This window comes from Antechinus flavipes, chromosome 1, assembly GCF_016432865.1.
Source record: "Antechinus flavipes isolate AdamAnt ecotype Samford, QLD, Australia chromosome 1, AdamAnt_v2, whole genome shotgun sequence".
NCBI lineage: Eukaryota > Metazoa > Chordata > Mammalia > Dasyuromorphia > Dasyuridae > Antechinus > Antechinus flavipes.
The window spans coordinates 684916949-684939658 of record NC_067398.1 but is presented as its reverse complement, the minus strand read 5'-3'; the positions used below and the strand labels follow the sequence as shown (position 1 = coordinate 684939658).

At 39.3% G+C, this 22710-nt stretch overlaps 1 protein-coding gene across 1 annotated transcript in view; it reads left to right on the top strand.

Moving 5' to 3' along the window:
* ADGRD1 (adhesion G protein-coupled receptor D1) overlaps positions 1-22710 on the top strand; it is a 449125-nt gene that overhangs the window by 54976 nt on the left and 371439 nt on the right. The window contains exons 10-13 of the mRNA XM_051975862.1: positions 313-369; positions 4781-4898; positions 6689-6799; positions 9279-9354. Coding sequence (XP_051831822.1) covers positions 313-369; positions 4781-4898; positions 6689-6799; positions 9279-9354 — 362 coding nt within the window. The remainder of the gene's footprint in view (positions 1-312; positions 370-4780; positions 4899-6688; positions 6800-9278; positions 9355-22710) is intronic.

Below are 22710 nucleotides of genomic sequence, written 5' to 3'. Positions count from 1 at the left end.
CTTCAGGAAGCTTTTCCTGATGTCTCCAACTGCTAATGCCTTCCTTCCAATAGATTCTGTTTCTTTTTAAACCTATATATTTATTTGCACTTATAACTGTGTTTATATTGTATACATTTTGTTTGTATTTGTCTCCACCATGAGAAAAATAAGCTTGCAAGAGGCATTATTTCGTTCTTAATAAAATGACAGCGCAGTGTTTGGCACATAGGAGAAACTTAATAAATTCTTATTGATTGATATTGCCTAATATTGCTCACATAGAGTCTTCAGGATATATACTAAGCAGAATTGTTTTTTTTTTCTTTTTAGACCTTCTTAGAAACCATAGGAGAGGTGCTTGTCCCAATTTGGACAGATGAACATGAGGTAAGATTAAATGTCACCTTGGTCTCCAAAACTTGTCTTGGCTCCCATTTATTTCCCTAGAAATATCACACACAGACCTGCCATATGTGAAAAAATGAATTCCTCTTCCAGGACCTTATGACCAGAAAGTAACTCAGTTCCTGTGGACTGAATAAACTCAGTATGTGTTAATAACTCTTGCCTAAGAATATCACCTTCATGAATTGAGTTTTCTTTTCCTTTCTTCTCCTCCCCTTCCCTCCTGTCCCCAATATTCTGCTCTCTTCCCCATTACCCTGTTTTCTTCCCCTCTCCTCCTCCTCTCTTTTCCCTTCCATAATCCTCCCCTCTCTGACACTCCCCTCTCTTCCCTTTTTTCCCCTTTCCATCTCCCTCTGCCTCCCTTCTTTCCCCATCTCGTCTCCATTCTCTCCTCTGTTGTTTCCCCCTTCTTTCTTCTTTTTCTTCCCCCCCTTTTTAAAACCAGATTTGTGTTTTCATTGGCATAGGGAATTAACTCTTAGTGAGGAAACTCCCTTTGCTAATGCAGTTTGGCACCTGCTTTGTAAATTATAGTCTTAGGGAATTGCCCCAAATACTATGAAATAATCAACTACCCAGAGTTACATAGATAGTATGAGTCAGAGGTGGACCTTGAATCCAGCTCTCTGAAAGTGTTCTCTCTAATTAACCACCTTTTAACAAGTGCCGGATGAAGGAAAAAATCATTGCCTAGGGATCAAATGAGATGAATCCCTGGGCCATAGATGGAGGCTGATTACAACATATGGCATCCATCACTGGAAACCCCTCAAAATCCGGGAGTGCTTTGGAGGAGCCTAACTTGGGATCACTAACTTGGGGCTATAGTGCATAGAGTGCTGGACCTGGAGTCAGGAAAACATCATCCTGAGTTCAAATCCAGTCTCAGACACTTACAAGGTGTGTGATCCTGGCTAAGTCACTTAAACCTGCTTGCGTTAGTTTTCTCATCTGTAAAATGAGCTGGAGAAGGAAATAGCCAACCACACCTGTGTTTTTGACCCAAAATGGTTTTTTTTTTTTTTCCAGCAACTTGGAAGGACTTACTAGAGCATGGTCATTTATGACATAATATTTGAGAACCTAGGATTATTTCCATTTCACAATAAGGTTCAATGGAGGACTTGACTCTACTATTTACTAATTTTCATTCTTGGTTTTGATCTGTGATTTTATCATTGCGAGTGACTTCCTATATGGGAATTCCTTCCACCAACAGTAGATCAATTATGATTTTTCCCTAGGGCTTCTTAACCTTGGTCTCAGATTTTTTTATTTTTGTTAAAATATTTTGATAATTGCATTTCAATCTAATTAGTTTCCTTCACAATTCTATGTATTTTAAAAACATTTGGAGGAGGGGGCTCCATAAGCTTCATTAGATTGCCAAAGGAGGCCCAAAGAGAGGAAGAATCCCTAAACCAGAATGTTGCTTAGGGCACTAGCTACGGTCACTCAGCTAATATGTGTCAATGGCAAGATTTGAATGCAGCAGGTAACCACCCTGCTTTACCTCTGATCATTACTATGTTAAACACATCAACTTGTAGCCCAACAAAGATCAGAGGCAATATGGAATGAGACCAATAATTCATAGTTTGCTTTGTAGTTACTTGTATTTTGTATAGAAAATGAATTAATTTCTTTTGAAAATAGAAGCATAAAAAACTCATTGTGGTTTATATTGGCAAGGAGACGAAGAACTGAAAGAATCAGGGGACAGATGGCACACCATTGAGGGAGGATGTCTTGTGTAAATTAGAGAAACCAAATTAGACAAGGGTGGAAAAGACATTTCTTGTTCAAAACCCAGGCAAATGGAATTCATGAAAGAGTCGCCCCAGTGTATTGGGAGCATGGGAGAGTGAATGTTTCCCGGTTTCCTTCTGCATGGAGAGACATTTAAAGGACTGCCAAAAGGAGAATTTGAAAAGTAATGTTTTATATATAATTTTAAATGAACTTATCACAAATGTTCTGCTGCAGAATATAAATAATCATGAAATGTCCTGGCTCAGATGTTCCTTTCTCCTACTCTGTATGCATTGAACAGAATGGATGAATCAGTCATCACCTAACAGGAATGCATGCCAGACATTGCACCATTATATGCTGAGCCTATTGGAAATCAGGCAACGGGCCTAGAAGGTTTCTAAAATTGAGCTTTCTTTTCTATTTCCAGCTTGTTAGAGTGTCATGGGAAATCGAGTTGTGGGAGAGCTCTAGAGGACTTTGGCTGCCGATAGATGCTAGAGTTCTAATTGAGGCAGGAGGAGGAAGATTGGTATTGGATGCATGGACATATGGCAGCAGTAGAGAGTTAGAACTAGGGTGGGATAACTGGAACAATGTCCCCAGAGTCTCTACATATAGAGCATACAAATGATGATGGCCAAAATAACCTCTCCCACATATTGTTCAACTGAACTTGTCTGTATTGTTTCTTGTATTATTGTCACTTCATTAATTATAAACTTGATTTCAGGATACTTTTATGCTGTTTGTTCAGGGTCTGTTGCTGCCCTGGGTATCAAAACTGTTTCCCATAATAGGTACTTTACAAATGTTTATTGATGATTGGTTGTGATACTATCAGGGAGGTATTGTTAGAATGCCAAATATACACTTGCCAAAAAAAAAAAATCCATTTTAGGGAGAATTCATACAGGGTAAGAGCTTACATGATGGAAAAAAAGTGATAAAAAAACATTCTCAAGGTCTCTCTTAAGAACTTTAGAATGATTGCATGACATAGGAGCTACTGGCACAAGACTGCCCAGCATGGCGTGCTCTTATCAAGAGAATTCTGTGCTCTATGAGCAAAGCAGAATTGAAATAATTCAGAGGAAACATGAGATGTGCAAAGTTAGAGAATCCACTCCTCATGTTCAAATGGACTATTTGTGCCCGACCTGCAACAGAGCGTTCTGAGCTCATATTGGTCTGATCAGCCACAGTCACACTGTACCTTGACTCCAATATAGTGATGGCTCTTCAAGAACGAATGTTTGGTTTGTGACCCTAGTGTAGTATTGTGGAAACCAACATTGGATTTGAAATAAAGATCCGTGACTTTATGTACTGACCTTGCTGCCCACACTCTGAGTGACTGCTTTATCTCTCCATCCTCCCCCCAAATCTTCCACTCCCCACCTTAATCTCTTCCTCTATAAAATGGATCGAGAAGCAAAAAAACAGAAAATTTTCACAAAAGGTGAAAAGGCTATGTTGTGATCCCCATTCAGTCTCCATAGTTTTCTCTCTGGATGCAGATAGCAAATTTATTGGAATTATCTTGAATTATCTCATTGTTCATCACAATTGATCATCGCATAATCTTGTTGCTGTATACATCGTTCTCTTGGTTCTACTTACTTTACTTAGCATTAGTTCACATAGGTCTCTCCAGGTCTTTCTGAAATCATCCTGCTGATCGTTTCTTACAGAACAATAATATTCCATAACATTCATATTCCATAACTTATTCAGCCATTCTCCAATTGATGGGCATCCACTCAGTTTCCAGTTCCTTGATACTACAAAAAGGGCTGCTACAAACATTTTTACAGAGACACTGCTGGATCAAAGAGAATGCACAATTTGATAGTCCTTTGTGCATAGTTCCTCTTTTTCATTTTTAAATAAATCTGGACATACTGTTGAACTTTAGAATACTATCAGCAAGATTGTATTTCCAGCTATGTCAACAAGTGAAAACGGCTTAACAAGCTCCCCGAGGGCAGGGACTGAGGTTTTAATTTATTTGCTTTTTTATCTTTTTATTTTCCCCATCTAGCATAATTTATAACCCATAAAGAGTGCTTAAGGAATGTTTATTGAATAGAGAAGTCACATTTATATAGCTCTTTATAGGTCTGCATGGGCAACTAAGTGGTGCACTGGACTTGGAATCCAGATGGCTCATGTTCCTGAGTTCAAATCCAGCCTCAGACATTTCCTAGCTGGGTGACCCTGGGCAAGTCACTAACCCTGTTGTTTCAATTTCCTCATTTGCAAAATGAGCTGAAGAAAGGAAATGGCAAAACCACCTCAATAGTCTTGCCCTGAAAATTCCAAAATGAGATCATTGAGAGTCAGATGCAAGTAAACAACAAGAAAATGTATACATAAATTTTAAGATCAAGAGACTGGTTTTACCAATAGGAAATGAAGCTCTGGAAGTTTAAACAGTTTTAAACAAATTTCCAAGACAAGATCAGAACTCAGCTCTCCATGTTTTCCTTCCCACCTCTTAATGGAGAGTCCAAGCTGATCTCAGTAGACTGTTTCCAGTGATTAAGTCCACTTTCTCCTTGACATGTTTCTTTTTCTGATGTGATTTTTAAATGGTCCTGTGGTTCATCAATCTCCCCATTTTCTTTTCCCCCAGCAATCTTCGGCCGTGGTGGGTCTGATTGACACTATCGACAAAGTTCTGTGGCACATAGCTTCCAATGTGCAAACGTACAAGGTCCCCATTACCATCGAAGGCTCATCTTCAGTGGCAGGTAAAGGGAGTCTGGTATCAGCATCTAGTTCTTGTATACGACTGAGAATGGGGAGGGGTAAATCATGCAGAATGGAGGCTGGAAGAATGTAAAGATAGATGCCATTTCCAACATCACTCCTCCTCTTTTCCTAATGATCAATAAATATTTATTAAAATATAAAACCACAGACTGTCCCAATTGGAAAGCACCTCAGAGGCTATCTAGTCTTCCAAATCATCAATCAATATTTAATTATCAATTATATTCCAGGTAAGGAATTTAAAAAGAGGCAAATATAGTCTCTGTCTTTATAGAGCTTTCATTCTATTAGGGGTGTGGGAAAATATATATAAATTATTTTTCAGTCATTTCAGTCATGTCTAATTCTTCATGACCCCATTTGGCGTTTTCTTGGCAAAGATACTGGAGTGGTTTATACTTTCTTCTCCAGCTTATTTTACAGATGGGAAAATGGGGTTAAATGACTTACCTTGGATCATATAGCTAGTAAATATCTAAGGTTGGATTTGAACTCAGGAAGATGAGTCTTCTGACTCCAGTTGCAATGCTCTATTCACTCTCCCACCTCACTGCTATGGCAGTTCTATATGTAAATAGTCTTAGGACCCCTTGGTCAGCAGAGTTGTAGTTGACACCTTCCTGGCCTGGGGCTCATGTTTGGATAACGGATCACTTCAAATTTAGCCAAAGTGGTCCTTGGGTGACAGGTCCAACTCTCTCCAGATTGATAGCGCACACTACATCCTGTCACCAGCTTGTTTAGCCCTTTGAGAACCCAGGTTTACCAGTACACAACAATGGGGCACAATAAGGAACCTTCAGGAGACTTTCTGAAACTATCTTGTTGTGTATGAAATGATGCTTTGTGGAAACACGACTAGAAACAGGACAGATGTATTCAAATCAGTGATGCACGAACAGACCAATGTCAGCATTTTCCTGCAGACTTGGAAGCTGAAATCACTTAATTGAAGCCACATTCTCCATTCAGAGCAAGAGAATAGATGCAACAGCGCCTGGAGATGGATAAAGGAATTGAGAATAAAAGAGTCAAGAACGAGATTTCATAGAATCAGCTGGAACTGTTCAGTGGCAATCTGTTTTTCTAAAAAACTAGTCAAATAAAACCAGACATCAGATAAAACCAGCCTTTCTATTTTAAAATCTTTATCTCCCTAGATAAGGACATTCTATCTCAGACCCTGCTTCTTATAACTAGGGAAACATAAGGTTAATTGTTTCATGACTCAGTTTCAACAGTTGTCTGTCTCTCAATGTTTTTATATTAATGCAATTATTTATGTGGGTGATGAGTAAATGACCCCCATTTCCTGTTATTTATTGTCCCCTTATCTTTTATTCTGTTCCCTCTGGCAGCCCAGAAAGGAGCAGGAACTATGAATCTTATGTAAACTGCCCGTGGGATGGTACAAATTGTCCTCTGAGGCATCCCAAATGGGGCATTCCAAACTTTACAATAATTCCTAAAAGCAAAGGCTATTGTGATAACTTTGGGGTCTCTTTGACACCCCAATTATTTTTCTTTAGCCACACTATTAAGTGATCTGCTTTAGAATGTCTCCCCCCCATCTTTTTTCTTTAAAGGAGTTATCTTGCTAAGGTAATCGTCCTCTCCAGGGAGATCATTCTATTTCCTCACAAAACAGCTGGGGTTTTACAATCGAGATTTACAGTAGCTGTTGAGAGAGCAAACTCCGCTTTATGGGGAAATCGGGCAGTAAAGGTTATTGATTTTTATCTTCCTCTTGGCTGGTTTGTGCTTGCAGAGTATTCGCTGGCCAAAGTGCCCCCCGAGACAATGACTTCTCATCACTACCGCTTCCCCACCCAGGGACAGAGCTACATTGAGATTCCTCGGGAGGCCTTCCATAGCAAAGGTAAGTCATGATTGTACAAGAAAAGCCATGGCTGGGCAGACTCAGCAACTTTCTCAATCTCTACTCTTTATTCTCACCTGAAAGGCTTTTAGGAAGAGGCTACACAATTGTCAAACTTTCTCGGACCTCCAGGGAAACTTGTTTCTAAAAATCTAGGGAAATTCTGTGATTGATCAAAATGCTAATGATGTGTTATTTTTTATAATGCAAATTGGGGTTCTTTTGATGACACATCTTGTATCATGAAAAGGGCATGAGGAATCAAAAAATCTGTATGCTAATTATGGCTAGGCCAGGAAATAATTGGATAACTTGATCAAGCCACTTAAATTTCTTTGTCTTGGTTTTCTTCTCAGGAAAAGGGTGAAAAATAATTCTCCCTGTCTCCTTTATGAAGAAGAATTGCCTTATGTTGTATAATAGAAAGTCTGCTGTTTTGGGAGGCTATCGGTTTGAATCCTGACTTTGCCAGTTACAAGTTCCTTATTATCACTTCCATTTTATTCATGAGAAAAGTCAGTGGACTCAGACAGGTGATAAGACCTGCTGGTATCAGTCAGTGAAAAATTTGAAACTAGGCTTTTCTAACTCTAATCCTAATGTTCTGTATTCTATAGGATAACAAGAAGAGGAAATGGAGTGGGAGTAGACCACTTTGTGTTCCAATGTTCTATAATTTACAAGAGAATTATCTAAACCTATGAGAAATCAGACGATATAAGTAAAATCATGGGATGTGTCTGAAGTGATATGTCTTCTTGGTTTTGAGTTTATTTGATTTAGATCTGGGAAGGACCTTTGAGGTCATATAGTCTAACTCTTTCATTTGGTGGAAATGGAAAAAAAAGCAAAAACGGATACTCAGAGAGACAGCTTATGAAAGGTTCCTGATCATAGGGCAATCTGAGCCAAGTCCACTTGATTTCAATCAATTCCCCTAGCTCACCACCATCTGCTGTTCTTCCTATGGCCATCATCCTCTGAGGCCTTCATTCTGTAGATCACATAGGATATTAAGAGCATCTTTACAGAGATACAATCAATGGAATAAAGCTAAGAAGAGGGAGAATGAATTAACATCTCTCCAAATCAGCACAATATACACTCAGACAGATAGACAAACACATAGAGTCACCAATGTTTGCCAAGCTTCCACTTTTCATAAAGAAGGCAATGGGCACCATGATCCCAAAATGATCAGAATCTTTCCTGACCATATGCGACCTACCTGATATATTCTGATGACTGAGCTCCTCTAAACTAGAAGGGGGGCTTAGGCCTGTGACTGCCACATGTGCTGTGAAAAGGAAATAATTGAGATCATATGGAAATGGGTTTTGGGAAATTCCAAAAATAGCTTGTGTAAAATTCCTTTTTTTTTTTTCTCCTCGTGCCCCTCTTGACTTTCTGTTCTGTACAGACCTTGTTCTTAGACAGTTATCCACATGGAAAATGAACTTATGATAACTTTTGCTTCCCAAAATTTTACCATGAGGCTTAAGTAAAAGTGAAAAAAAAATATCCAAAGTCCATCTCTCTGAGTGATCTCTGCTAAACCATCGCCAGGACATTATTTCACTTTTCAAAGGCTGACATCAGGAAGAGTTGGAGTCTAGCGGAAGCCATAAGGGATATTTGCACGCTGGATGCTACTTGTAAAACTTGCATCTGTCTTCTTGCTCACAAACTTGAAAGGCTATAAATACTCCCTACGCAGACAGCAAGTAAACAATAAAAATTAAAACTCAGACAGAAATGTAGATGCATGTACACATATACATACACACTCTTAGTAGAGGGGGAGCTTTCAAAAGTCACCTAAAGCTTACAAGGGTAGCTGGCTGCTGCTGGTCCTGGAATCCACATGGAGCTTCACTTAGTTTAGCCCCTCTGAAGTGTCCTGCTTGATTCCATGGCCAGCACACTGTCCTGGTTAGACCAGTGTAACAGGGGCATGACTAATTCCACCATGGAGCTCTAAGCAGTGTTGAGTCACCAGTCTGGATTGCAATCTCTACTCCCTGCCCCTCCCCAGGCTTTGCTAGGGGCTCTGCTCTCCCTTCACGTTTCTTCACTGGAACTCACCCTTCATGAGGAAGACGTGCAAAGGGCCCTGTTATTTAATCAGCAAATCTGGGACCATGTCAGGCCTTTCTCCCATCAGGGGTCCTCAAACTACGGTCGCGGGCCAGATGCAGCAGCTGAGGACGTTATCCCCCTCACCCAGGGCTAGAAGTTTCTTTATTTAAAAGCCCACAAAACAAAGTTTTTGTTTTTACTATAGTCCGGCCTCCAACAGTCTGAGGGACAGTGAACTGGCCCCCTGTTTAAAAAGTTTGAGGACCCCTGGAAACCATGAGAAGTCAGATGATACAAATAAAATCCCAGGATGTGTCTGAGGTGGGATTTGAAGCCAAATCTTGCTGGTTTTGAGATGCCCTGATTTAAAGACTAACTCTTGGTCTCTGCTCTTTCTCAGCTTGGACTACCATTGTTGGTCTCCTCTACCACACAATGCACCATTGTTTCAACAACATCCAGCCTGCTGACACGAAGTAAGTCTTCCAGGAATGTATTTCTGTGGCCTGAGGGGGAAGGGGGATCAGGGTATGGGCAGCTTGTACATACTTCTGGATAATTTGGGCTCCTGAAGCCTTGTGTTTCACTATTAGTGACAGGGAGATGATTAACAGGAGCAGGTGTCCTACTGCTTTAAAAAAAAAAAAAAGAGAAAAGAAAAGAAAAGAAACACAAACTGTAGTCCTCTGAGGATTTCGCAAGGCCTTATGTGTAAATCATTACATTTTGCCTTTGAGCCAGACTGAATAATTTATTATTGTCTGACGGAGGCAATAGAATTAGGACCCTTTCTGACAGCCATAAAGTAATAATAGGATAACCACAAGCTTCCAATCCGTCATCTTGTTCTTTATAAAAGTATCCTTGTCCTCGGCCTCTCCAAAAAGGATTGCTGTGAGAGTTTCCTGGGAAGGAGCGGGGAGATCCTGGGCAGGGGAAGGCTTTCCTGCTGATTCAAAGACACTGAGTTAGGTTTCCTGGCTTTGCAAACTGGGTATCCCAAATTATTTGTGCAAAATCTTTATCCAAAGAGGAAGGATACATGCTCCTTTGAGATCTAGATGCCACATTATCCAGGGCTAATTTTTTAGAAACTAATGATTTAAGCCTAGAGTCATCACTTTCTCTGATGGTACTGCTCTTAAGCCATCCATGGTTTTGTCCAATTTCTGCCTCACAAGTGGCTTTGATTTAATCTCCAATGGGTGCTACAATGAAGTTTCCTTGTTGGAAAATATTGTTCCTTTTTTGTCATTGTCTACCCAGTGCCTACCATAGTGGCTGGCACACAGTAGGCAATCAGCAAATATTTGTTCACTGGTTAAGTAGAAGATGCAGTGTTTCTGTGACAATATCAGTGGGGATATCCCCTTGAATCAATCCATTGCCTACCTATCTTGGACAACTCTTGTCTATGTCCTCCCCCAAGTTCTCCAAACATTATACAACAGCTGCTTTGCTTTCTCTGGTCATCATGAGAATATCAGCATTGTGCTAGTAAATAAACAATTAGCTCTGAACAAAAGAGTACACCAGACACACTTTTAATAAAAATTAACATGTATTATTAATGTTTTCTCCATCACCCTCTTTCATCTAGACAGTTAGCAAAACAATAAATTAAACTTTGATCTGTAGCATTTGCCAATTTCCAAGGTGCCAATGCTTACATTAAAATTTGAATAATCAGTTCTAGTTAACTAGTTTGAAATGACTTTGGGAATACTAATATCAGAAGAACATATGGTTCATCCATCTTTTATTCTTTGTTATTGCTATTTGACTAGGACATCAAACTGATTTTTTTTTTTAGGAGGGAGGAGCCCAAAAGTGTTATTCCCCAAGTGTAAGGATTTCTTGCTGTTGGGAACTCCCTCCACTAATTCAGACCACTGCCCATCTACAATTGCCTTTTTTGTAGGTAGGAGTTAATCTAGAACTGGATAAGTCCCAGGGTGTCACCTGAAGCATTCAGAAATTATGAACTTGCCCAGGGACACACAGCTAATTAGCCAGACTCAGGATTTGATTTAATTCTTTTTAGCTTCAAATCCAGGACTTTGTCCACTATACCGTCCACTATACATTGACAGCAATAAGACACAAATATAATTGTAAATCTAGAAGCTTCAAGTCCAGGACTTTGTCCATTATACTATGCTATCTCTTCTCAGCAATTAGATACAAATATAATTGTAAATCTAGAAGCAGCCTATTTGGATAGTGAAGAGGTCAGAAAACTTATTGATCTTATTTCTCTCTGAAGCCAACACTGGCTCAATACTGGGGCATACATGTTTCTATTTCAGTACCTAGGAGAGGGAGAAGGAGGAGAAACATAAGGATGAATACCTGCTTAACTTGCTCAAGGGATGGTTAATGATAGATGACTTGTTCAAACAGATGCTCCTGTCCCAAGGTCTGGGAAAAGCTATTCTGAACAAAAAAGGAAAAATCTCATTCAGCTTTATCTGTGTCTTAGGAGAATTTATAGTCTACTTTTATTATTATTGTTATTCTTAATTTTGTTATTATTATTGTTTTATTTTTTACTATATTTATTATTGCATAATTATGCTATAGAATTAATAATATATAATGTATTTATAATAATAACATTAATATTGTTAACAACATTAATACTAATAATTTCTATTTCTAGAGTGTTTTAAAGTTGGCAAAATTATTACAATACAATGCAATACAATAACCCTATGAAGGATGTAAAATGAATATGATTATCTCCATGTTATAGAAGAAGAAACTGAGACTATGGAATGATTTGCATACTAGTCAATTAGTAAACATTTTTTAAGTGCCTACTATGTGCCAGGCAGTGTGCTAAGTTCTGGGGATACAAAGAAAAGTGAAAAGTAACTTTTTCTCATAAGGAGCTCATAATTGAATAGCGGAGGCAGCATGTAAACAATTGTACACAAATAAGAGATATAAACCACCTGATTCAGGGTTCAAACTTAGGTTTCCTAATTCCAGGTTCAGTACTCTAGCCACTATTCAATACTGCCTCATTATAGTGAGTCATATGAGACAGAATAAAATGACATAAGGCTTGGGGTCAGAAAAATCTAGATTTGAAGCCTGCTCAATCACTCACTCCAAGGCTGTTTTTTTCTCTATAAAATGGGAATTCTAGGAACACCCACCTCCCAGAGGTGTTGTGAGATAACATGTATAAACTATAGATATGCCAGTTGTCATTATATTAGCATCATTTATTAAGATCAGTAGGATAATACAGTCATATATGACACCACAGTGTGCAAGAATTCATGAGAAATTAACTTTTGTGGGCTAGAACAGAGAGGACTAAAGCCGTTTTTAGTCTGGCAATAAAACCCCAAGCGTACTCTTTGCAGGAAATGTAGAAGATTATGTTTTTTCCACGAAAAGGCTAGCTTATCTGCCTTAGCTCCAGAGACCACACCTGGGTTTTAGCAAATAATCCACTGTGCTCATAGAAAAGGATAATTCTCTTTGGAGTCTTTCTAAGTGCCATCAGATGTTTCCTCTCATCAGTGCAAGGAAGAGAGTCCGAGTAGCTTAGGATGATTGGAAACTAAGCCTTTTGAAACATTCATAAGCTCTGAGAACATCAGAGATGAAAAGTCCCATCCCATTCTGTCCCTCATTTTTCAGTTGAAGAAAATCTGTCCCTGGGGAAAGAAAGGGATTTGTCCATGGGCATATTTTGATGTCTTTTTCCCCCCTCTGTATCTTATGAAATGAAAAATCTAGAGATGTATATGGTATACAATATCATAAGAGAGTAGTATTAAACTTTGGGTTGTCACTATTCATTGAGAAATCCAGGACCAATTATTTGAGCATGAAAAATCTTTCCAAAGTTCCCTTTCCCTTTCCATTTCATGAGCGTTATCTTTTAAATGTCCTTGTACTTCATAGACACAATCATTAGAAGAGTACAAGAATATTCAGAACCTCCTAGACCAGTCTTAGTTCCATGTCTCTCTTTTCAGCTTTTTGACTTATCTGTTTTAGATCTGAGACCTTCAGAGAGCTCCTTTGCCACCACATTTTAAAAAAAGATGCCTCCTCATTTTTTCCTCATTGGTGTCTTTCCTAGTGTCTTAGAGCTGAAAAGACTTTGAAAAAGCATTTAGTTCAACTCTATCATTGTATAGCTGAGAAACCAGAGTTTATGGGAGTTTAGGTGATTTGTCCAAAAGTGTACAATGAGTTAATATAAGAGGCAGAACTAAAACCCAAGTACCCTGAATTCTTGGCCATTGTTCTTTCCATCACATAATGTTATAAACTCTAAGACATGATAGATGACCTCTTAAAACTTTTTTTAAAAATAAATATAACATCTGAAGTAAATACTATTGAATAACTAAAACTAACATGGCAATTGGCTCTCCTCGAATAGAGGTCTTCTAACAAAGATTGAGTGGATGGTCACTTATTGGGGATATGACAGTGAAGATTTGAACTGAGGTGGACATTAGGCTGGATAGTTTTGGAGGTGCTTTTCAGCTGTGGGATCCCATGATTCTGGAGGGATGGCCCCAAGGATTTAAATTGTAATGAATTCTCAGCCATCTTTGCACATGGTAGGAAATAGATCCACAGGAAAGTCAACTATTTGGCTTTTAGAAAGCAAGGTGATCTTTTCTACAGAAAATTGTAAATGAAGCTTTGATAAAGCTAATATTGAATTATTTCCCATTTCCCATACACACACCAATCAGCTGTTTTGGGAAGTAGGGTCCAGAACCATCAAGCATATCACCCCTGAGCATTTTTTTGTTAGACAGGTACCCTGTGCCAGGTCTGTATTGGGTTTTAAAGAAATATGTGATATTGTCTCTTTTTTCAAAGAGCTTACAAATTTGAAAATGGAGGCAGTAACATGTAGCTGTAACCTTGTTAGGGAAAGATCCTAGCAAATGGGAGAACCAGAAAAGGTTTCATGCATAAGCTGATAGTTAAGTTGGATCTTGAAAAAAAAGAGATGGAGGAGAAGAGGGAGGACATTCTTGCTATGGGGCTGCCAGTGCAAAGGCATGGAGATTGTAAATGAAGTATTGTGTGTGATGAATGTCAAGAAACTCACTTGTATGAACTGGTTATTGAGTGTACAGGGGGAAGTTATCTGTAATAAAGTGGGAAAGGTTGGATAGGGCCAGATTGTGATGAGCTATAAGTGGCAAACAGAGGAGTTTATAATATTTGATCTTAGAATTAGTCAGAGTCAATTGAGTTTTTTAAAAGGGCAGAAAGTTTGACATGTTCTAGGAAAATCTCTTTGGTGACTATATGGAAGATGGGCTGGAGTGGAGAGACAAAAGTCAGGTAGACCCAGTTAGACGGCTATTGCAATAGTCCAGGCAAGAAGGAATGGATGAGGGCTTGAACGGGGTATTGGTTGTGGAGGGAAGAGAAGGGGACACATGAGAAAGGTGTTGGAAAATAGAATGGCAAGATTTGGCAGCTGATTGCATAAATGAAGTGCGTATGACAAAAATGACTCTAAACATGTGTAATTGGTAGCAGAAGGAAATCATATCAGTCTGTATTTCCTGTGGGTGTTCTACCATGGGAACCAGTCATTTTGCAAAGGGCAGATTTCACCTCATCATGTGAAAAAAATGAAAGAAACCAAAAAAAAAAGCCCAGAAAACTTCCCATCAATTGGAGCTGTCCCAAAGTGGGTTGCTCTCCCTTTCAGTGGGGAGATACAAACTTTACATAAGATACAGTGTTTCCTTTTCCTGTATATGTGTGTGTGTGTGTGTGTGTGTGTGTGTGTGTGTGTGTGTGTGTGTGAGAGAGAGAGAGATCCCTGTAATAGAATATAATCTAAAAAATCATATTGAATAAAATTTGGGAAAACGTAGAGTATAATTAAAACTGTTCACAGAAGTACAGCTCAGATGGCCCCTCCTCCCTGAGGCCTTTCCTAATTTCCTCATTGTTAATAATATCTCACTGTTAAAATAAATTTGTCTTACTCTGTATATGTTGGATTTGTCTGTGTACATGTTGAATTCTTTCAGTAGAAATTTAAGTTCCTTGAAGACAGGGAGTATTTTATTTTTGTCTTTGTGCTTAGTTTGGGGCCTTGCAAAAAGCAAATATTTAATAAATGTCTATTGAGTTGAATCAAATCTTTTTGTTGTTGTTGTTTGTTTTTTGGTGAGGCAATTGGAGTTAGTGTTAAGTGTCTGAGACTGGATTTGAACTGCCCCTGTATTGAATCAATTGTATAATTGCACTTGGAAATTGCAAAGTAAAGCGCTGTGAGAGATCTGAGGAAAAGGCATTGCACACCTGGAGGAAATCACAGAAGGCTTCAGGGAGGAGATTGCCTTTAAATTGAGCAGGAAATAAGGGAATTTATGCTAAGATATGCTTAGAATTTGTGGTCTTCACAGTCACTGTCAACCTGTGAATCTGTGGTTCTATAATCACAAAATTTTAGTGTTTTTTATTCCTAAACACACTTTGTGGGGTCCTGAGTAATATAATTGGTAAGCTGGATTGGAGATATTGAACTTAAGAGGTTCTCAGAGACATTTAGGCCAATTCTTTCCAATTACAGATAAGGAACCTGAGGTCAGGATTGTTAGATGGCTTGCCCTAAGTCCCACAGGCAGCAAATATCAGAGAGAGAATTTGAGCCAAGGTCTTTGAATCCAGAGCCAATCTGATTTTCACTGGCCCACATTGTCTCCCTTTGCAAAAGGATTCTTTAACACTAATTTAGCGTTCCCACAGTTGCATCTACTGTCGGCTCCTGGAATTATTATTCTAATTATTCCCCTTTCTCAGAATATTCCCAGTTTTGCTAGGTGGACCACTGAGATGGCTGTTCCTTGTTGCCTGCTGTTCTGTGCATTTGGAAGGGTAGAATCCTATTACTTTGGCTTCCCTTCAGCTTTCTCACCTGGGGGCCCATTCGAATTTTTAGATTTTTGGAAGCTCCTTGACCAGACGCTTCCTGATGCAATCCCTCTTTTGGACTGAAGTCTCTTTGGGCAAAGCCATCATTAGGGAGGGGTGACTGGAACTTTGCCAGTCATCATTGCAGGTGAGCCTCTTCACTGCCCAATCCTTCTGCCCCAGGGTGTGCTTCATGTTGCTTGTCTAGAATATAAAAAGTTAAATTTTGTCTTCTTTGGATCCTTAGTACTTATCCCATTGCCTGGTATATAGTAGGTGCTTATAAATACTAGCTGACATGATAATTATTTATTATTGACTTGCTGAGTGATGCCTTGAATGCAAAAACTACTTATGATGTCCCTGAGTCTGGTTATTTTTCTTGTTGATTGATCAGAAGTTATGTTGGTACCTCTCTGAATCTTAGAGCCCACCACAAAATGGCACATAATAAGTGCTTAATAAATGCGAGGGCAGCTAAGTGGTTCAGTGAATAGAGTGCTGGACCTGGAGTCAGGAAAGAAGAGTTCAAATCCAGCCTCAGATACTTACCAGCTGTGTGACTCTGGGCATATCACTTAATCCTGTTTGCCTTGTTTTCCTCATCTATAAAATGAGCAAGAGAAGGGAAATAGCAAACTGCTCTAGTATCTTTGCCAAGAAAATCCCAAATGGGGTCACAGAGAATCGGACATGACTGAACAAGAATGATTCTTCCTTGTACTTTATTAAAAAAAAATATGTTTATGTCACTTTCATTTCCGATGATTATATCTTCTCCTTCCCTTCCTCAGCCATAATTTGTAACAAAGCATGACCTGAATTTCTTTCAAGAAATGAAAGAGGGAAAAAAAGCAATTCCACAAAATTAATCAACACATTAATTTTGTTGATCAACACATCAACTGACTCTAACTATGTATGCAGTGACAGTACACCCAAAGTCCTCCACCTCTGCCAGGGAGGGAGCAGGGAACGTTTTCTCATTTTTTCTCTAATACTTCTTGTGCTTGTACAATTAACCAAACCAGCTTGGATTAAAATGGTGATGGTGGGGAAAATTTTCTATGCTTCCTTTATCCCTCCAGGGGGACAGGTTAAGTGACTTGTCCAGGGTCACACAGCTGTAGTGTTTTGGGTTGAATTGGAATGAAAGTCTTCTGATTCTCTATCCACTGTGTCACCTAGCTCCAATAATAATTATCATTTGATCCTCATAATAGCCTTTAAGATAGGTGGAAGAGGCGTGATTGGCCGTAAGTGATAACATAGTAAGTGTTTAATAAATCCTAATTGACTAGCTGCAGAGAGACAGCAGAAAGAGATTTAATTTTGCAGATAACAACAACAATGACAGATTATATTTTTGGATTTGCAAAGCATTTTACATAAGTTATCTCATTAGATCTTTATAACAACTCTGAAAATAGATCCTATTATTATCCCAATTTTATAGGTGAAAAAAGAAATTTGAGACTGACCACACTCATCTAGTCTAGATCTTTATCTCCTCCCTTGTTGCTTATTTCTTTGCCTGAAGTCTTTCCCTGCTCCAGCCCATCCAAATACTCAGTTGCTTATTTCTTTGCCTGAAGTCTTTCCCTGCTCCAGCCCATCCAAATACTCAGTTGCTTATTTCTTTGCCTGAAGTCTTTTCCTGCTCCGGTCCATCCAAACACTCAGCTGTCAGTGACCTTCCTTCACTTCAGACCACGTCAACTCCCCATTCAATAAACTCTAGTTTCTGTTGCCTCCGGGAGCAAAGGAAAAATCCTCTGTTTGGCTTTCGAAGTCCTTCATAATCTGTCCCCACCTTTCCAGGATTCTTATACCTTCTCCTCCTCCACTTACTGTTCCTGAAACATGGCAGTCTGTCTCTTGATGATAAGTTTTTGTCACTGGCTGACCCCCATATCTCCCTCCTCATCTTTGCCTCTTAGCTTTCTTCAAGTCTCAGCTAAAGCCTCACCTTTGGCAAGAACTCTTTCTCAGTTTTCCTTACTCTTTGTGCCTTCCTTTTGAGAATAACCCCATTTTATCTTGTACAGATTTGTTATACTATGAGCTACGTGAGAACAGGGACTCAGCCTTCTCTTCTTCCCTCTCCTCCCCCCCTTTCTTTGTTCTTAGGACAGGGCCTGGCACATACTAGGTACTTAATAAATGCTGAGAGGTTAAGTCATTTACTCAGGACCACTTTACTAGTGAACCTCATCTGTTATTGTTGTTCATCCTTCATTCTTGGAAGAGGACCAACTTAACCTCAGAAGTAGGATTCAAATACTTGTCTTACTAAACCCCCTCTTAGCACTCTGTTCCAAAAGCCCTGAGAAATAAAATCCCAATTGTGGGATTTTTGCCAGCAGAGAGAGGTTGAAAAAAAGGCATTTAGGGTGGGGAGCAGAAAAAGCTTTCCCAGAACACTTTGGTAGGTGGTCCCTGACTCTTGTGGGAATCCATCAATCAACAGAAATTTATTAGCTGCCTACTCTGTACCAGGCCCTATGCCAGGAGATCTGGAGATTTATGATAGGGAAGGTATGGCCAGCAAAATCCATTGTGAAGATTCAGTTCATCCTCAAAATAAAAAGATTCCAAAGGAGTAATTTAAAAAAAAGCTATTTTTAAAAAAGAAAATGCAATTCACCTGACTTGAGAAAACAGGTCTATTTCATGAAATATGTCATCTAATTCTAATTTCACTGAGCTATAAAAACATGTTTTAGAGCTCTGGTCCTATAAAATAGTCAGTGAACTGCTTTCTGTGTCACTCTCTTTAATAACTCTATGGCCCCAAGGAACCGAAGACAGAATCACAGAACCTTAGAATTAATTGTAAGAGACCCCAGAGGCCATCCAGTCCTACTGAGGCCTGGACAAGCACCTCTCTATGACATCCTCTGACAAGTGATTATCCAGCCTTTGCTCGAATACCTCTATTGAAGGAACTGGGGGGGTATTTGGCCCTAGAGGAAATTCTCACTCTGCTATTTGTTTCTTGTGTAAGCTTACACAAATTATTTGGTACTTCTGAAGTCTGGTTTTCTTGACTGCTTAAAGATTGTCTCTTATTATTTCTAAATCTTAAGTTTATAGATTTAAGTCTCAGATAATTGTTAGCTGTGTGACCCTCAACAAGTCATTTATCCACCTATCGAGGCACTGAGATGTTTAAGGGACATAGCCAGCATGGATTGGAGATAACTCTTGAATTGTAAAGCCACTGAGAGAGAAAACCTTCCTTAATCCTTGATTAATGGCATGGAAAGCTAACCTCCCTTTAGGAGTTTGTAGCTAAGTTGTCCAACTGCCGTCATTTCACAATCAAGGAAACTAAGGCTCAACTATCCCAAATGGCTCATCTAAGCTTACACAGGTAGCTACAATTCCTCTTCTTCAGGCTAAACCCCCACCTGTTTCTTCAATACTAATTATAAAAATGATAGAATATCTCAGCTAGAAGGGAGCCCATCTGGTCTAACCTAAGATCTCTAGATAATTTTGTATGCTGGTGTTTTAGTCTAGAGATCAGAGGTTAGCTTCCTATACCATTAGTCAAGGATTAAGGAAAGTTTTCTTTCTCAGTGGCTAGGGAACTGGTTTTAAAGTTCAAGATCTACCTTCAGTACGTGCTGGCTATGTCCCTTAAGCATGTCAGTGCCTAGGTAGGTGGATAAGTGACTTGTTTAGGATCACACAGCTAACAATTATCTGACTCCAGGGCTGGTGCTCTATCCACTATGCTACCTACTGTCTTTATATTTAGCTTTCTTTCCTTTCCTTTTTTCCCCCCATTTTCTTTCCTTTTTTCTTTATTTCTTCTCTTCCCTCTGTCCATCCCATTCTTACCTGGAATACTCTGCCCAAAGGAATGGATTTATTAATCCCCTTCCCTTCCCTCTGTCCATCCCTTTCTTACCTGGAATACTCTGCCCAAAGGAATGGATTTATTATTCCCCTTCCCTTCCCTCTGTCCATCCCATTCTTACCTGGAATACTCTGCCCAAAGGAATGGATTTATTATTCCCCTTCCCTTCCCTCTGTCCATCCCTTTCTTACCTGGAATACTCTGCCCAAAGAAATGGATTTATTATTCAGCTTCCCTTCCCTCTGTCTATCCCATTCTTACCTGGAATACTCTGCCCAAAGAAATGGATTTATTATTCAGCTTCCCTTCCCTCTGTCTATCCCATTCTTACCTGGAATACTCTGCCCAAAGGAATAGATTTATTATTCCTCTTCCCTTCCCTCTGTCCATTCCATTCTTACCTGGAATACTCTGCCCAAAGAAATGGATTTATTATTCAGCTCCCCTTCCCTCTGTCTATCCCATTCTTACCTGGAATACTCTGCCCAAAGGAATGGATTTATTATTCCCCTTCCCTTTCCTTCTCTCCCTCCCATCCTTCCCTGGTATGCTCTGCTCAAAGAAATGTATATTTTGATCTCTGAAATCTAAGACCATGCCTCAAACTCAAATCATTCTGGTTCTCTTTGAAGACCTACAATAGGCCCCACGCCAAGCCCCGCTTAGTCATTGAACCCTGATTAGCTCAAAATGAATATAAATAGCAACTCTTTCTGTTTTAGCCAGAAACCCTGAGAATGTTCCCCTTCTAGATCGAACTTTTATTTTTTAATTTTTTTTTTATCTTTTGATTAGTGAAAGAAGCGATTTTCTGCTTCATTTTTTACCTATCCTTAATCATGAATTGAGCATTGTTTCAGTCAAACTGAGACCTGTTAAAAACCTTAGCTTAAAAGGACAAGGTCTTGCACTGCATCCGGAGCCTTTTCCAGGCATTCTGCCGCTGGACCCAGATGGCTCTGGAGGGGAAAGTGAGGCAGGGGACCTTGCACAGCCCTCCGTCACTTAAATCCAATTCACTTGCACGTCGTGGTATCATTCCTGATGTCCTGGCCATATTCAAGAATGAAGGACAAACAATTATTTCAGAGAAGGCACCATCTTGCATGAGTAAAGAGCCTTTCCTTCTCTGAGAGTTCCCTGATACTAATGAAATTACCAGCTCAATCCCTGCCTCCATTCAATTTTGCTCATTTTTATAGATTTTTCTTGTTTTATACATTTCTGTTAAGGATCTTAGACTTCACGAAGGGCTTCATTGCACTGTAGTAGAGTGCTTTGTCTGGGACAAAGTGGTCCTCAATCGTCCCGCAGTATTTTGGGACTCTGACACTATTCTGGGTAATTTTTGCTTAAGGACACATACCGCCGCCCTTGCAGTCTTGTACACTTGGCAGTATTTTGTAAAAGGCCTCTTTTGGCACAATAAATGATGAAAGAGTGTTTTTCCTTTATGGAGTTTTTTATTGAGAATGTTTCATATTTACAACTCCGGGGAAACTCCAGCATGCTTCTCTGGCCTGTTCCTTCTTAAGGAAACAAACATTTACGTGAAGGACAGGGAGGATGGGTGTGGGGCACACGTACATCATGGGCTGGGTTCCAGCACTATATTAAGCCAAATGTATACACATATCCATATGTTGGCAAACCCATCTGGAGAAGAAAAATAGAATACTCACAGTTCCTAGGAGCCCATGAGACATCACAATAATAGTTTTATATAAGGGTCAAGTCAAAAACAGTACGGACAGCTAGATGTCTCAGTGGATAGATAGAGTTCCAGACCTGGAGTCAAGAAGACGAGTTCAAATCCAGCCTACGGTAAATTACTAGCTGGGCAACTTACACAACCTGGGTAACTTAATTCTGTTTGCCTCAGTTTTCTCATCTGTAAAATGAGCTGAAGAAGGAAATGGTGAGCTACTCCAGCCTCTTTGCCAAGAAAGCATCAAACCTAGTTTTAGACACCTACTAGCTGTGTGAGCCTGGGAAAATCACTTAACTTTGTTAACTTCAATTTCCTTATCTATAAAATGGGATGAAGAAGAAAATGACAAACTGCTCTAGTATTTTTGTTAAAAAACCAACCAAACAACCAATTGGAGTCATGAAGAATTGGACATGAGTGAACCACAAAAGAGGATGTGAAAGGAAGGAAGAAAATGGGAATGAAAGGGAACAAACATCGATTAAATGTTTCCTTAGTGCCAGGGACTGTGCTAAGGATTTTACAGCGTGTGATCAACCTAGAAAGATATATTGAGTCAAGAAAAGTTGAAATGAAGAAATGCAAGAAATAACTAGATGAGGGAAACTCAGATTTATAGCATTTCAGGGAAGGAGACACAGAAGCAAATACTCCTGAGGGGTCCCTTTTACTGAGAGATTGAACCCTGAGTCTTGCTTAGGACCTCAGGTTCCCAAAGATGAGAAACGATTCATAATCTTGCTCCTATATTATTTTACAAGTGAGAAAACTAGGGGATTATAAGCAGTTGGCTCAAAGTCCCATCAGTAGAAATGGCAGAGATGAGATCTGATCCCAGATCTCAGTTCTAATCCAGCATGATTTCTATGGTTCAATACTGTCTGTAAATACAGGGCGCCATGGCAATTAGACAAATGGGAAATGTGACAATGGAAGCTGATACCCATCAGAGGAGTGATTCAATATTTTTTGGGTCAGTGGGGATTTAATACCCATTGAGCACAGTGGATGGGAAAATCCTGGTAATGATTTAATAGCATCTGCCATATTATTTTTATACAAGATATCTCAAGTTAGGGAGCTAAGGAGAATTTGAGGCTCTCTGAAGGACAGTGCTACATCTGGATTCTGGAAAGGAGACACAGGAAACAGTGGAAATAATAAAGTCAGCTGAATGATAGGTTTAGTTAGTGATGGGGTTAGTTAGGAACACCTGAGTTCAAATCCTTCTGGATAACCCTTGGCAAATCATTTAAACTCTCTGTGCCTCAGTTTTCTCATCTGTAAAGTGGAGATAATCATAAAAACTATCTTCCATAGCTGTTG